General features: G+C 37.5%; 1 protein-coding gene across 39 annotated transcripts in view; it reads right to left on the bottom strand.

The window, feature by feature from the left end:
* ADGRL3 (adhesion G protein-coupled receptor L3) overlaps positions 1-17,972 on the bottom strand; it is a 798,149-nt gene that overhangs the window by 224,011 nt on the left and 556,166 nt on the right. For all 39 annotated transcript variants that reach the window (XM_080681583.1, XM_080681582.1, XM_080681586.1 and 36 more), the window contains one exon: positions 10,638-10,718. In XM_080681583.1, the coding sequence (XP_080537709.1) occupies positions 10,638-10,718 (81 nt within the window). The remainder of the gene's footprint in view (positions 1-10,637; positions 10,719-17,972) is intronic.

Here is a 17,972-nt window from a genome sequence, read left to right on the forward strand (position 1 = left end):
CCTCCCTGCAGGGACTGTAGCTCCAGGGCATTAACTGGAATCCAGGCATATGCTCCCTCAGGTCTTGCTTCTAGGGGGTTTAGCACTTCATCCCACAGCAATCTGAATTCACCTGCTTCCAAATTCTTCTGCTACTTCTGGATCAGAGACGGGAAATCACATGTTACCAAGAAGCCAGTAATGTGGAAAATAGAGGGGAAAGAAGGAAAGAGAATCTTCAGAGAATTTAAGTGGTAAGGGGGAAAGAATCCCCTTTTGTAAATGAAATTTAAAGAAAGGCCACACCAATATGACGGGATTTACTTCTCCCTAAGCCATTCTCCACTCTCCCTGTAGCAACAGTCATCTTTTGAAAATCAAAATCAGATTATAAATTACTCTGTGTAAAAACCCTTCAGGGATTCTCATAGCTCTTAAAACCCCAACTGCTTTCATGGCCCACAAAGCTCACAAAGATTCTCTGCTTGACCAAACATTGACTAGGTTCCTGAACCTTCTCCTAAGCCCATCTGTGCAGTTCCCGGTAAAATCCAGTTTTAGCAAGGATCCTGCTAAGGCAGTTTAACCAGAACCCCCCACCCTGGGTACCCGATAGCCCTGGCTACCTGATCTCGTTCCTCATCCTCCACCCCTCCTGGTGGTATCTGATCACCCTGTCCTGTCTTCAGCTAGAAGCCTATCAATATCAAGTGGTTCCAGAATCCCCTTCAACTCCCAACTTAGTAATTTTCTATCCAGGAACCCACACAGCCCCCTGCCCCAACTCTGTTCCTTGGCTATAACTTCCCACTTATTTATGCTGTATTTGGAATCTATGGCCATTCAATACTATTGTCTCTTTGAAAAAAAAAAAATGTTCTTAACACTTTGCCTACTGTATAGCTCTGTGTTTTTTTTTTTTTTTCCTTTGGAAAGGCCCTGCATAATTTGAGTCCTGTCTAAATACTCTCACTATATCCCCAGAACCCATCCACTCCCACTGTGGTCCACAAATTATCATGCCCATTTGTTTATTATGTTTTTTATTAATTTATAGTTTCTTTCCCCTGTCTAGAGTGCTGCTTCTTGACAGACTTGCAAACTGCGTAATTCCATCAAGGACTGGCTCCTCAGAGGCCCTCCTTAGTGAACAAAAGAATGGACAAACCAGTACTTTTCTAGTTTAGGACCTTTGGTTACACTATCCTTTAAATTTAGTCAAGGCCAACTTACTTTTATTCTTCTCAGTTCAGCTCAATAGTTACCTCCCCGGAGTAGTTTTCCTTGATCATCCGCCTTTATACCTTTTTTATACCTTTAATCATAGCCTGTTCATAATCTTGTCTAATCCATAATTGATATATTGTTTACCTCCCCCAAGACAAGGTAAAGTCCATGAGGACAAACATCTTTTCTCTCTTGTGCCTCACTATATTGTCACTCCCCTGTAGAGTGCATGGCACATAATAGTAACTCACTATAGTAGAGTCACATGAAAATTAATTTGACTTACATTTAAATATATACATTCAAAAGGAATTTGGGGGAAGATTCCTCTTCCCATTTTACTCAGTGAGCTCATGGCTGGAGGAGTAGGGATAATGTTCTCTCAGTTGTATGTCTCCTTACACCACTCAGCACATAAGTATCTCCATATCCAAAAGAGACTTGGGATATTTTTGTGTTCACATTTTCTGATATTAAGGAATAACTCACTATTGGAAATACCATATTTTAAGGATAATTCAGAGGATTTTTTTTCAAGGTGGGTTTTTTTTTTTCATTTTTTATCCTCTCCCATTAACTTCGGAATCTAAACCATGCCTAAGATGAAACTGCACAGAAAATATTAGTTAAATATAAAATGAAAGTAACTCTTTCAGGAGGTCACAAAGAAAAGCTGATGTATAGTTTTTAAAATATTTACATTTTTATTGATTTTAGAGAGAGAGGAAGGGAAAGGGAGAGAGAGAAACATTAATTGGCTGCCTCCTGCACACCCCCTGTTGAGGATCCAGCAGCAACGCTGGCAAGTGCCCTGGCCGGGAATCCTACTGGTGACATCTTGGTTCATGGGAGGGCCCTCAATCAACTGGTCCACACTGGCCAGGGCTGAGGTATAGCTTTATTGTTCGATACATTTTTGAGATTTTAAACGTATAGAATAAGGTTATGTTCCATATAAAACTGTAACATAATTAAACCAACAGGATTTAAAGATGATAAGGCCATGGCACTCTCTTGAGGACTTATTTTCTTGATCTTACCACTTTTTATGAGCTATACCCAGTTTTAGACTAGAACTATACAGTATTGCTGCTAAATTATATTAAATTATATTTGCAGAGCATTCTATAGGGTATGTAGTAATTTTACATATACTATTATATTTGATATTTGATACATAAACAATCCTGGGAAAAGAGGTTGTTGCTGTGGCTATGGGTTTGTCGATGATCATATGGTTAGCAAATTGGGGTTATCACAATTAAATGCAAACAATAACATACATATTTGGAAAGTATGTTATAACTTACAAAACCCTTATACTTATTCCTAAGAATATTGAAAAAATGTACATTTTACCATTAAGTTTATAATTTAACTTCCATTAAATTCAAACCAAATTCAGTGATTACCATATAATATTACAATAGTATGCTTGGTGCTAGAAATATTGTGATGAACAGTAAGTCTGAATGAAAAAGTGATAGCATCCATGGTAAGACTTAATGAGACAGTATGTATAAAATATTTTTTCGTATGTCAGATACAAGATATACACTTAATAAATGGGAGTGTTGTTTACAATTTACATTAACGAGCTATACTCTTTCTATATAGTAGTTGTTCGCAGTGTATTTAAACACAGCAAAAATGTTAGGCATTTACAAGTGTAGGAAAGGGGCGTTTATTTAACATAATCAAAGCACTCTGTTATGTGCAAGTTTCCTTTTTATTTCTTTGGGTTAAAAGTGGCTGAAGCTAGGGAATTATGTTCTACTATATAATGTCTGCTAACCAGAGAAGTTATCAAAACACCACATGGATATGAAAGAACAGGCCTGGAAACTCCTCAGTAAGAATGCCAGATGTCTAGTTCCTTTTATATTTTAATCAATTTCAAATGTTTTTACATTTTACTAGATAATATCATGTGTTAAAGTCTCTAATTTGTGATGCTAAATCTTTGGCTTGAGCCTATTTTTAATACAGATGCATCAAGCAGGACCATCTGTTTATTTCAAACTTTAAAAAATATTTTCAGTGTGTAAATTTGCTGAGTGTAATGCAATTTGCACAGAAACTTCATGCCTGGCATGATTCTAGTTCATTGATTATGTGCCAATAAAAGCATGTTTATATTAATCAGTTTATTATAGAAAAAAAAGCAAAAAAATAGATGCAGTTTTTCGAATGTCCCCAAATATTTTAGATTTTTCTCTAACTATAAATTGCAACTGTCAACAATTAGCAAATGCACAAATTATATTTAATATTAGACTTATGATTAAATATAAGCCTCTACTTAAGAAAGATTATACAAAATATACAAATTAAATACAATGCTCTATTCACCAGCTTTATTACTAGTGGTTTACCATATTGGAAGGTGAAGTATATCTGGTTACTTTCAATTTTTTTTTTATGTAGCAGAACATAAAAATATCATCTTTAGTAATATAAATGGAAATTTTTTTCAGAAGTTAATCTTTTGTTGCTAATTAACAGGAATTTATCTAACTTGAATTGCTAGTGAGGTTGTAAAGAATTACTAGGTTGGGTTCTATAATTGACTGCTAAGGTTATCACCAAATTGTATAGGAAAACAATGAAACAAGACAAAGCCAAAAATAAAATAACAAAGTTACAACTGAAGGGCATTCCTCAACTTTTATATTCAATTGTCAAATAATATAAGCCTTTGTTTAGGATTGCGATTCAGCTTCCAACACAAAATCTCACCCAAGTATCTTCATTGAGTGATCCTGACTCTAATACAGACAAAGTTCTGGGGTTGAATAGTTTTCATGTGGGTAGTTAGGAGGCAAAATAAAGGCTCGGGGGAGAAAAGGATAGTTGGTGAGGAAACATGACCTTCAGAACTGCAACTCTTAATGTACCTTTCCAAGAACTCCCTTGTGCTTATGACAAATCTGCTACAAAAGTACCAAAGTAGTCTTTCATTTCCAATTATAATATATAAAATTGGGAAATACGTCTGAAAAGTGTATAGGAGTTATTTGCGTATGGAAATATATAATCAATCTCATTAAGTTAACTACAAAATTATAATGACTTTATTTTCATAATGAAAGCTTTAAAAATAATAGGGCTTCTAGATGAAGCTGTTTTCCTGATTAATGAGACGTATGGCAAGAAAAATCACTATAATGGTGAATGCTGATTCAGGATCTTACTTTTATGAAGTAGTTTATAGTGAGGGCTGTGACTATTTTTCTATTTATAGTGGCAGCTCTGGTTAATTACCTTGTAATGTATTGTGACATTAATGCACTAGTAAACTATCAGAATTTACACCTCTATTCAGTAATAGAATCTGTAAATTGAAGAATGCACATAAAGTCACCACAGGCATAAATTATGTGACCAAATGCCATGTATGATCACATTAGATTTAAAGAATAGAACCTCTCAAATTTACTCAACAGTAAGTGCCACTGAATTTTGGCACTTTGAAATGCAGGTCACAACTTTTTATTCAAGGCTATTTGGTAACTTGCTTCTACATTTCCCACATGGTTATTAAAAACATGTTGGCCACAATGAAGATGCACAATACCAAAGAAAAAATACATTTGACAAACAAATGCATTAATTTCACAAAGTATTTTTCCCTAAAAAATGAACAAAATGGAAAGAAATCAAGAGAATTGAAAGGAGAAAGGATGGTGACATGGTATTTAAAACCAAAATGTTTCATATATGTTATAGAACTTGAGGGGTCAAAAAAAAAAGGAATGAAATTGTCATATTTATACCTATGTCTATATCTATATTTATATTTTAACAACAATTTCTTAAATTATTTTTAAGAATAGGGTTTTAAAACACAATTCAATGTTACCAATAATTAGACCACTGTCTCAAATACTCAAAGTACAATCATTATTTTTTTTTAAATTACCAAGTAATCCAAAATATTTTAGATGAAAACAGAATGAAGTGATAAAACATCTGAAGCAATGTGATATGTTATTATATGTTAGTTCATATTTTCTATTGAAAAATTCCCTGTGCTATTATTGATTATTAGTGGCCCGATGCATGAAATTCGTGCATGGGGAGGGGTGTCCCTCAGCCCAGCCTGCATCCTCTCCAATCCGGGACCCCTAGGGGGATGTCCGACTGCCGGCTTAGGCCCGATCCCATGTCTTGTAATCCGGGACTGCTGGCTCCTAACCACTCACCTGCCTGCCTGCCTGATTGCCCCTAACCACTCTGCCTGCCAGCCTGCTCACCCCCAACTGCCCCCCTGCCGGCCTGCTTTCCCCCAACTGCCCCCCTGCCAGCCTGATCACCCCCAACTGCCCCCCCTGCCAGCCTGCTCACCCCCAACTGCCCCCCCTGCTAGCCTGCTTGCCCCCACCTGCCCTCCCTGCCGGCCTGCTCACCCCCAAATGCCCCTCCACTGGCCTGATCGCCTCCAACTGACCCTCACTGACAGCCTGCTTGCCCCCAACTGGCCCCCCCGCTGGCCTGATCACCCCCAACGCCACCCCCACCCCCCCACCGGCCTGATCACCCACAACTGCCGTCCTGTCCTGGCCTGATCACCCACAACTGCCCTCCCCTCTTGGCCCCTAACTGCCTCTACCTCAGCCCTGTCACCATGGCTTTGTCCAGAAGAACATCCGGAAGGTCTCTTGGAAGGTCTCCCAGTCGAATTAGCATATTACCCTTTTATTAGTATAGATAGAGGCCTGGTGCATGGGTGGAGGCTGGCTGGTTTGCCCTGAATGGTGTCCTGGATCAAGATGGGGGTTCCCTTGGGGGTTGGGGCAGCCTGAATGAGGGGCCTGTGGTGGTTTGCAGGCCGGCCATGCCCCATTGGGGTGGGGATCCCTACTGGGGATGGTGCCAGCCTGGGCAAGGGGCAGTATGCAGGCCAACCATGCCCTCATAGGGTGAGGGTCCCTGCTGGGGGGGCGTGACCAGCCTGGGTGAGGGGCTGAGGGCTGTTTGCAGGCTGACCATGCCCCCCAGTGGGGACCCTGACCCCATAGGGGCATGGCCAGCCTGGGTAAGAGGCTGAGGGCCATTTTCAGGCTGGCCACACCCCCTTCAGAGTGGGGGTCCCTGCTGGGGTGCCTGGCCAGCCTGGGTGAGGGGCTGATGGCTGTTTGCAGGCTGACCATGCCCCCCCAGCGGGGACCCTCACCCCAATGGTGGCGTGGCCAGCTTGGGTGAAGGGCTGAGGGCCATTTGCAGCCCCTCCCTCAGCGGCCGGCCTGGGTGACCCAAGCCTCCTGTGCACTCAGGCCGGTTCCGTGGCCGCTGCCCACAGGCCCTTCCCTCAGCGGCCAACCCAGGCTGGCGGGAAGCTTGGCTTCCCCTGTCTCCGGGGGCAACCCAAGCCTCCCGCCCGCTCCTGCTGGCTCTGTGGCCACCGCCATCTTTGTCCCGCTAATTTGCATATTCCCCCCTGATTGGCTGTGGGTGTTGCAGAGTGCCGGTCAATTACCATATTTCTCTCTTATTAGTATAGATTATATTACTATGTTCTTAAATGTTATTGTTTTGTATGTTTAGCTTGATGAATATTAAAAAAATTAAGTATGGTTTTCCTATTAAAAATATAATCAAGTCTATAAAGCACACAAGGAATTAATCTATAAAGCAATAATTCCTAAAACTTTAACATGCCTGTAGACAAGAAAGAAAATACAGAGAGCTACAGGTCAATGCGGGAAGGGGACTATCTAGATATATTGTTCATATTTGCAATATGTATAAAACTCTAGCAAAAAATAGAAAAATAAAAGCTACAATGGCTAGCTAATGTTAGTATCCAGGCAGTTCAGAGGATATTGCTATATAATATTACAAAAAAATCATTGGAAATTAAATTCCAAATTATTTAAAAAATAATTTATCTTATTGTATTAATTCAAATATAAAAACTATAATATACAAGAGAGGCCCTCTCTCTGTTCCTATATTTATACATAAATAACTATCTCTATCTCTATTTGTATCTTCATATATCTATATCTATCTACCAATAGATATAATATAGTTCATTTGTATAATTTAACTGCATATAAATATTAACATCAGTTTACAGTATAATTAAAAATAATACATAAAGGTCAGGAGTGATGGTTGAAAGTTGAAAGGAAATATTTTATTGTTTCAAACTAATGCTATTATGCCAACTCTATCCCATTTTCAAAACATTTTTAGAAATAAAATATTAGGTTTAAGAAAAAAGCACGTGATTCTCTGCAATGTTATTTTGGTGATTTATATAAGCCTCTTTATCTAATTAAGAATTTTTTTTTTAACTGTAGAACTATGGCACATGAGCTAGTGACTATAGCTGCAATTGTATTAATCACCAAGCAGTTTAGGAGGGTCTCTAGGTCAATGTAAGGAGATAAATGATATGAGAACTGGAACTTATCAAGACAATAATTCTAAGGTCAGGCAAGTCTGCCTTGGCTCCAAAACCCAATTTCTTCCCATTTGCCACAGCAATGAACCCAAAAGTACATAGTAATAGCCACATTTTATCTAGGGCCTACCAGATGCCAGACTTTATTCTGTATTACCCCGAATCTTCACAAAGATACTGTGAAGTTCTCATTTCTGATCTATGTGGTAGTTGAAGAAACTAAAACAAGGAAGTTCTAGAACTCCCAAGTTTAAGTTTATTAGCTCTAAACCCTTTCATTTTATCAGCTAGTTTTTGTCTTATTTCCTTCTAAACTTATTTTACTCTTTATCTGCCCTAAAGTCCTCTCTTTATCTGTATTCATGGTCCTTTGGATTGTAAGATGGAGTCTATTTCCGCTCTCTCACGCCTGGGGCCGGCTAACTTGCTTTGGCCAATGGGGCACAGCAAACATGACACAGGCAGAGTCCTGAAAAACATCTGAACTCTGGGACTTGTTTATATGTTGCTGGGAAGCCTATCACCATGGGAATGCACCTGTGCTAGGCTGCTGGGTAATGAGAGCCATATGGCCATCACCCCAAATGACATCAAGTTGACTACCACACATGTGAGCTCCCTCCCCCACAAAACCAACCATCTGCCAACTGCTGAGCATCCGAGTCAGCACTCACGTGACTCAACAGCCTCTGAGAACTGTAACAAATGTTCCTTGTTTAAAGCCACTAACTTTTAGAGTGGGTTATTACACATCCTATGCAAGAGCTTATAGTACTCTTCCCAAATCATACTGAGAGCATGTCTGAAAAATTGAATTATATTGAGGTCACCAACTTGCATAAGTAGGTTTACATCTTTCAGAGCAACAACATTCTGCTAAGAATTAACATATCTAAAACATTGCATCAATGTAAAACGCATCTATTCCTCATGGTGAGGGATTATGTCATACGCATCCAAGCTGTTAATCAATATAGAAACCTTGGAGGCATTTCTCTGTTCCTCCCCCTGTTCTGTTCAGCCAACTGACACGTCTCTTCAAAATATTTCTCAGGCCCAGCCATTGGCGCTGACACATTCCTAACTAATTCTCCAGTCATCTTTTACCGGTACTCCTGAAACAGCCTCCCTCTGCCAATCTCTCATCATCTACACTGACGTCACAGGTATTTTTCTCATATCAAGAACTGATCATGTTACAATGTAGCATCGACTGACTAGGGAACAATTATTTTTTTAATTAAAAGTATTCCATCGAAAGGACTTGTATGCATGCATATTAGCAAAACCAATGGACACAGACACTGGGGCAGTGGGGGCTTGCCCAGGGTGGGAATGACTGGGGGGAGGGGGTCAACTGGGGAAAAAGGAGGCATATGTAAAACTTTAGACAATAAAATAATAATAAATAAATAAATAAATAAATAAGAAAAAAAGTATCCCACATTCTTTTCCAGAATAAAATACAAACTCCTTTGCATGTGTGATACAGAGTCCTTCACGATCTGCCGTTGCATCTTTCCAGTCTCTTCCTCCCAAACTGTTCCCATTTTACTGTGTGCCCAGCATATTTCCTTAAAAATATCACCACTTTGACATATCCATGTTTCGATTCAATCCGTTTCCCTCTTTGTGGGATTCCCCTATTTTCTGCTTGAACACCGAGGATGCATCCTTCAGCATCTAGGCAGTCACTATAAATTTCAGCCACTTAGAAATTGTCCTGTGACTGCCCAGTATGTGCCACGCACAGACCAGTGGCTGGAGGAGCATGGTAATTCTGACACTCTCTCCCCACAAAGACCTAACAGAAGAGAAAGGGAAACATGTGCACTGAAAAATAAAAGACAATGTCTTAGGTGTAAAAGGTGGAGGCAAGCACAGGGGGGTGGGGGTGGGGGGTGCTGGGAGCACTTGGAGCACAGTGGCATCCACTTAGGTCCTCCCTGGAGCAGAGTCCAGGGAAGCTTGCAGAGGAACTGAAGATAGAGAAGAGCCTTGGAACACTGGTAGGAACTTAGTGAAGAGAAAAGAGAAGGTAAGAGACTCCTGACAGGAGAAATAGCATTAGAGAAAACATGCTCCTAAAAGTCAGACCTAAAGACTTTTATTATATCAAGTAATTAATACTTTTGAAGGTATAAGAAAATATACTGCAATACTTTGAACTGGAAAATTAACCTTAGGATACTTATAAAACGATTGGAAATCAGTGATAAATATTCTTAAAAAGAGAAAACCACATTCTGTATTTAGATTATATAATTATAAATGTTATTTTAACTTTTGTATGACTAGTTTCTTAAAAAAAATCTTTAAATAGGTGGTATCCATTTAAAATATACATTTTTAATTTATACATTACAAAATAAACTATACTAAAATAACTTTTTAAAAGAATAATATAAAATATCAAATTGTAAGAAAATTAATATATCAATGACTTAGATTAAGCCATTTTAATTTATAAAAAAAATAGGATAATAGAAGAAGAAAGTTTCAATTAAAAAAATAATGGTTAGCTGTTAATCTCTAAATATAGATTGGCTTTCAACTAGGCTTCCACTAGTTCAATCACTATGCATCCTTATTTCTTATTTTGCTTTACAAACATTTATCAGAACTACATTTCACATTTTTAGTTAATAAATAAGACACATTCTGTCATCAGATTTCTTACACACCATCTCCCCTTGCTTTTTGAACAGATACTGCATTGTGAAATATATATTTACTATCACCTTTAACTTAATTAATTGCCTTCATAAAAGAATAAATAAAGTCTCCTGTGGAATCTCAGAGGGAAGGTGGGGTATGGTGGGTGGGTGGGAAGAGACCAACCAAAGAACTTGTATGCATATATGCATAACCCATGGACACAGACAATAGGGTGGTGAAGGCCTGGGTGAGGGGTGGAAGTGGGTTAGAAGTGGTCAGTGGGGGGAAAAGGGTAACATATGTAATACTTTCAATAATAAAAATTTAAAAGTAATAAAAAAAGAAAAAAACAAACACTTACCTCTAACAGGGGGTCTTTCTAGCTCAGAGTCAAGGTGAATTGGTGGAGAGATGTAAGATACCTGGCCATGATGTGCCTGACCTGTGGACCCAAAAATAAATGTTAGAGAGACGTTGTAGTTATGTCTTGTTACTTTTCTGTTTTATGATGTCACGTGATCTCTCTCCATACTGAATTAATAGCCATTATAGAGTGTAGACAGATCTATCCAAACACAGACACATTATGTGCCATCCAAACATCAACTGATTAAAGCAGACTTTCTTATACAATTCAGGTTTTGTGTTGTTGTTGCTGTTGTTAAATTACAAGTTTATTGTGGAGTGACACTTAAAAATACAATTAAAGTAATTTAAGAAAAAAAATGAAATGGAAAAACTAAAAACAAAGACATACAAAATACAAGACCTAATTTTTAATTGCTAGATTAAACAGACATTAAGAACTCTATCAATCTGTTACAAATGCTTCTAAACACTCTCAATTTCTTCACTTATTCACTGCAGATCAGTAAGAAACAGGGTGCAGACTGGCATCAATGTCCAATAACACTTGGAGTAGCACCTACTTAGGTAACTTTACAACCCTGTTACAAAGCATTCCGCTAGCTCACATATAGTATTTGCGATATACTTTCTGTCTTGTGAGTTAAAGTAATAAAGGACTTGAATGCTGAGATGGTGATTGAAAAAATTGCTAGCTTAAAAACAAAAGAATTTCTAAAGCTCAAAGCAGCTATAGTTTGTATAATCGATATGATCTAGTAAGCAATTTGAATTTTAAGGCAGGAAAGCGTAATTACAGTCAGTTCCAGTTCTAAAGCTACTTTACAGAAAGGTTTGGGTCAAAGTGGGGACCCACCACTTTCTTTCTACAATGGGAATATGCAGTCCTATTTTACACATTTACTATAGCAATTTACAGGGTTGTTAATCTCTTTTCCTAAACAAGGAAAGTTAATGACACATAGACTATGATAACAGTTAGAGTAACCTTCCCGTTTCAAGTAATATTCGACTTGTAATAAACTCTGCTATTCCTCTTATGAGGCACATTTCAAATAATTAATATGGCTCCCTGTTGACAGTAGCTGCTGTTGCTCCCAGCATTTTTCCAGCTAACAGCAGACACAGTGGAGCTCCTGTAATATACAGAGCCCCGCATAATTGTACGTAGGAATATTGTGCATTCACTGACCATGTTTCAGTGGAACACTAAATGCACGGTTATAAAGGATCTAAGACAGTGATTGTGCACTGTTAGCAGTCCATGTGTAATACAGCTTATTAAAAACTTCAGATGATCTTAATTACAAAAGCATCGGATGTTTACCTATGCTGCATATTTAGGTGCAAAAACATTTTTTTGTTTTTAAGTTCCTGTGTCATTACAAGTGAATTGGTCTGAAACTTTGATCATGAAAGTGAAAATAAGATTCTTTCACTTCATATAGGTTCAACATAACCTCATCAGATAAAATAATACTGATTTCCTGTCTAATCCAGGAACAGGGCTCTGACCACGAGTAATGGTAACTGCCATACACTCATACACACATCATCTCCTTTTATAAGGATTTAAAGGTAGGCACTGAGTTGATTTTCTGATATATAAAAAACAAGTAGAGGAGATTAAGCATGTTGCTCAAGCACACACAGAGAGCAAAGAGCAAGGCCAGTGGCATTTTGGCTATAAATCTAAAGTACTTTCATCTATTTCATAATATTTTCCTCAAAGAACGTCTCACTATGCTAAACCTTGAAGAAATATGCATAGATTTTAGTCATTAAATACTGACAAGTACAACTTTTGAAACTGTTAGCCCTACATTCAGGTTGAAGTAAAGAATCTCTTTAAATGCCACATTAGTCTCTGGTCTTGGGATAAACATGTAACTTCAAAAGTGCTCGGCATGGATACTTATGAGATCACAGTGTGCATGTTCATAAAGGGAATAGAGACATCAAAGAGCCAGTAGAATGGGATGGGGGTTATTGACAACCAGGTCTTGAACTTCAACTGCCATAATTTTCATTCTCTCTCCATGGAGAAATCGAGCAAACTGCAGGATTTGAGATGTGGCAGGGAAAGCCACAGTGGTAGTGGGGGGCGACTGAAACTGTGAGACTTAGAGGACAGTCAGAAATGCAGCGCTGGATTTCAATCTGGTGATTGAGATTTCTGACAGCCAAAATAAAAACCAAAACTTATGGAGCTTGTTGATTGAGTGCATTAATCAAAACCTTAAAAAAAATTCTTTTTCACTCTAGATTGGGGTACTCCACATGTATCTCCAGGAAAACACATAGAATAAAACCTATTCTGACCTGTGGTTGGCCAAAGCTATGATTCTCAGGGATAAGTGCTCTTCATCAAGGTGAGTATAACAGGACATGGGGAACAGGCTGTGCATAAACAGCCCCAGTGACTGAGAATTCCACCCCCTCATTAAGAATTACTGCAAAATAATAGCAATAAACTAAACTGCAGTTAAAACAAAAAATAACTTCCGTAAACATTTCTCTTAGACTTTATGGTGAATAATATTCAACAACAAAAATGTGATCAGTTCAAAAAGAGCTTAGGGAGGTAAAAAGCATGGCAAACACATACTGTTTTTAAAGATCTGACTAGAATTCTCTTAGGGAACACAGCCATTCTCTCATTCATCGCATATTCCCCCATGATCTACTGTCTTACAGTAGCCTTTTATGTCCAAATATGTGAAATGCTGCTTCTATCTTTGCCCTCATTTTTCCAAATTAAAAAGATATATATTTTCTTCTTTTCCTCCTGAATCTTACTTCACTTTTCCCATGAATTTTTAAGCAAAAATAATCATATTGACATTTTGATTAGACTTAAGTTATCTATACATTGATTAGGAAAATAAAAATTTAAAATATGTTGTCTTCATTTTTTAAATGGATCTGTATTTGTTTAAATTGCCTTTTTAATATATAGAAATTATTTTGCAAGTTTTCTATATTTGTTAAAAGAATATTATTTCATGGTTTAAGTATTCTATTTTCCCAATTTCAAACACATTTTTAAAAATGTATTGATAACTTCCATTGAACTGTTTTGATGGTTATTGTGAGAATTATTAGTTATTAACTTTTTTAAAAAATATATTTTATTGATTTTTTTACAGAGAGGAAGGGAAAAGGATAGAGAGTCCGAAACATCAATGAGAGAGAAACATCAATCAGCTGCCTCCCGCAACCAAGGTACATGCCCTTGACCAGAATCGAACCTGGGACCTTCAGTCTGTAGGCCGATGCTCTATCCACTGAGCCAAAATGGTTAGGGCTAGTTATTAACTTTTACCTTCCTAGCTACTTACAGCTAGATACATTGATAATAAATATTTTAGTTATTTTTGGAGATCTGTCTTTTTCTTATACAAAATATACTCCCAAGTTAAGATTCCTCTATATACTACTTTCATATTCAATTCTTTTGTGATGCATAATTTAAAATTTAAAGATTGATTTTACAGATGTAATTTAGGGGCCAGAGTTTCTTGGTGCTGCTATTCACCTGTCATTTTATGTTAAGTTCCTCCACAGTTCTACAAAATAATAAACAATGTTTAATGATAGATTCATAAAATAATTACAGTGAAATAAAAGGGAGGAGAAAAGAAAAGGTTCTCGGTTTATTGCTAAGGGGTACAGAAGAACATGGTAATAGGGAAATGGTTGGGTAGCTTATGGATAAGTTTTTATTCAATTTTTAGTGTAAGTGATACATTTGCATATAGATGTCACATATCTACATTGATATGTAATTTTACATATCATACAATTCACCCATTGCAAGTATACAATTTAATGGTTTTTAGTATATTTACAGATTTGTGCAACCACCACCATAATCAATCTGAGACCACTTTCATCACCACACAAAGAACAAACAAATGAACAAAAAACCCCAAAGCCCATTAGCAGTCATTCACCACTTCCTCCCCCATCCACCCCAGTTCTAGGCAACCACTCATCTACTTTCCGTCTCTATATAGATGTGTCTGTTCTGGACATTTCATATAAATGGAATTATACAAATGTAGTCATTTGTGACCTGCTTCCTTCACTCAAGATAGTATTTCAGAGCTCATCCATTTGGTAGCACAGACCAGTACTTCCTTCCCTTGTGTGGCCAAATGTTTGCTTTCAAACAATCACAAACATAGGTTATACAGAATATCACATTTCATGTATCTATTCATCAGTTGATGGATATTATGGATCATTTCCTTTTCTGACTATTCTGAATAGTCAGATATGCTAATAATTCTCTAAACCTTCAGGTACAAGTTTTGTGTGGACATATGTGTGCATTTTTCTTTAATATACCCAGGAGTGAAACTGCTGAGACATATAGTAACTCTATGCATAAACATTTTTTAAAAAGTATGTTTTTATTAATTTCAGAGAGGAAGGGAGAGTGAGAGAGAGATAGAAACATCAATAATGAGAGAAAATCATTGGTTGGCTGTCTGCCTCTGCACGCCTAACACAGAATAGAGCCTGCAACCCAGGCATGTGCCCTGACTGGGAATCGAACCGTGACCTCCTGCTCCATAAGTTGATGCTCAACCACTGAGCCACTCTGGCCAGGTTTTATGTGAAAACTTTTAAGGGACTGTCAGTCTGATTTCCAAAGAAGCTATATCATTTTACTTTTCATTAGGAGTGAGTGAGAATTCCAGTATCATGAAGATGTTTTGTTTTGTTTTTTTAAGTGGTAGTGCAGTTAAACCAGGGTTGATTAGATTTTGACACAATTAATATTAAGACAATTGTGCAAACTGTGAAGGGAACAATCTCCCCAAATAACTATCTCCCCAAGAAAGGTAAATCAGAGGGTTTGAGTCAGAAGATGTATAGTTCATCCACACTGAGAGAGGAGAAAAATGAAATGACCTAGCCCAGTGGTTGGCAAACTCATTAGTCAACAGAGCCAAATATCAACAGTACAACGATTGAAATTTCTTCTGAGAGTCAAATTTTTTAAACTTAAACTTCTTCTAACGCCACGTCTTCAAAATAGACTCGCCCAGGCCGTGGTATTTTGTGGAAGAGCCACACTCAAGGGGCCAAAGAGCCGCATGTGGCTCGCGAGCCACAGTTTGCCCATCACTGATCTAGCCCTCCCCAAAATATGGACAGCTCACATCCTGAAATGAAAATGCATGAACTCTTCAGAGTCAGGTATGCAAAGATGCAGAAACTGTAAGGGTGCTGGTAATACAATCAGCACTATACACAAACCCAAAGGCCATGATGGATTTTGGAAAAACCATTTTTTTCTATCTTCAATCTCTTTTTCAACTTTCATTTAATTTCTCTTTCATTGAGGAACCATGTGCAATTTCTACTAAGATTCAAATATAGAAAAGATTTGACCAGTACTAAGCATAAGAAACAAACACCCCCCCCCTTTTTTTCTACTGTCAATAATTTACTTGAACATCAGCACAGAAATGCATTTTTAGAACCACAGCATTTGGAGGGAGAAAGCCATTTGATAGCTTAGAGTCCCAACCCCGCACTTTAGAATGAGGAAACTATCTTGAGAAATTGGTGACTTTCAAAAGGCAAATCAGGTGGTGGTTGTCAACAGTGATGTCAGAGAACAGAAAGAGAGGAATGTTTTATAGTTGCTTGCAGAAAACTGCACCCAACCCTCATCCCTTTCACCTCTGACACCTTCCTTAGTACGCCATAGTTTTCAAGGTATGTGGGGCATGATCTTTCAGTTGTGCTGAGACAGGTTTAGAGCTATTTACTTATGAAAATATGTACTATGTTTTCCCCATTAGGCTTTGTCTACACACTAAAGGCAGGTTAGTATAACAGGTGACATCATGCCCAGAGAATATAATTACTTGTGTTGGTATCTGGACTCGGCCACTTTTGAGCCATAATGCCAGAAACTATCAAGCTGCTTAACTTCTATGTGCCTCTGTTTCCTCATTTGTATAATGGGGATTATAACACCATTGACCTCATAGGGATGTTTTGAAGACTACATGAATTTACACATATGTAGTCATTAGAACAGTGCTTGGTACATAGTAAAGTACTTAGGATTTTTAAAATATATTTTATTGATTTTTTACAGAGAGGAATGGAGAGGGAGAATTATAGAGAGTTAGAAAGATCAATGAGAGAGGAACATTCATTCAGCTGCCTCCTACACACTCCCTACTGGGGATGTGCCCACAACCAAGGTACATGCCCTTGACCGGAATCGAACCTGGGACCCTTCAGTCCACAGGCCAATGCTTTATCCACTGAGCCAAACCGGTTACGGCAGTACTTAGAATTTTTAACTATTATTGTTATTATTAAATCTTTTCATTCATTAATTCATTAATCAATATTATTTGAGTGCCTCATACATGATAGGTGCCTTTTTAGTTGGTTGGCATACATCACACACCTAAATGAATGATGATCTACATCCTTATGTAGGGGGATACAGAGAATAAGCAAGTAACTCAATAATACTGTATATACAGGATGCCAAGGGCAATGGAAACAAATTAGAACAGGCCAAAGGGGATCTGGATTGGCAAGGGCAGGTTGCAATTTTAAACAGAGTGATCACAGCATTTGAAGAGTTCAAGAGAAGACAAGAGATAACATGTGACTTTCATAGAAAACTAAAAAGATAAAGTTATACATAAGGGAACAAACCTAAATTTAATAACTAAGAGTAAAAGAAAAAAAATTTTTTTCAAGTATCAAATGCTTTTCCCTAACACAATTATTTCAAATTTTATACATATTCATAGGCATTCATGTGAGCAATAGATAACATATAAATAAAATAGGAAGATGTGTAATTGGGAAAATGAACACATGTTTTTTTATAAAGTAAAATCAAATTTTACTACTACAAAGTCCCCATGGGTTTCTCCAGTTATACCATTTTCAACTCAAATTTTCCTCATTTTCTATGTAGTGTTGTAAACAAGTTTATATCCCTCCTGGCAGAATGTATGTCTTTGTTTTATTTGTTTGCGATAGCAAGTTACATCTCTGCACTTCTCTGCCCTACCACAATCATAATTCCATGTAGAATATGGGAACCAATACTAAACTACATTTAAGAATGGCATATGGAATTTTTCAAAGTTTTTCAAATACTCTTAGAGTAGCTAAGCCTCCTAAAAAAATAAAAAAGAAAAGAGAAAAGAAGTTTTTTTCCTTGTTGAAAATAATCTCAACTACTGATAAAAAAAAATACCAGAGGTCAATGTTTTGTTTGTGCTGATGGAATATTGGGCGTGCCTAGCATTATAACATTTTGCCTGTTTTGCCT

Source organism: Plecotus auritus, assembly GCF_963455305.1.
Source record: "Plecotus auritus genome assembly, chromosome: 1".
In the NCBI taxonomy this organism is placed as follows: domain Eukaryota; kingdom Metazoa; phylum Chordata; class Mammalia; order Chiroptera; family Vespertilionidae; genus Plecotus; species Plecotus auritus.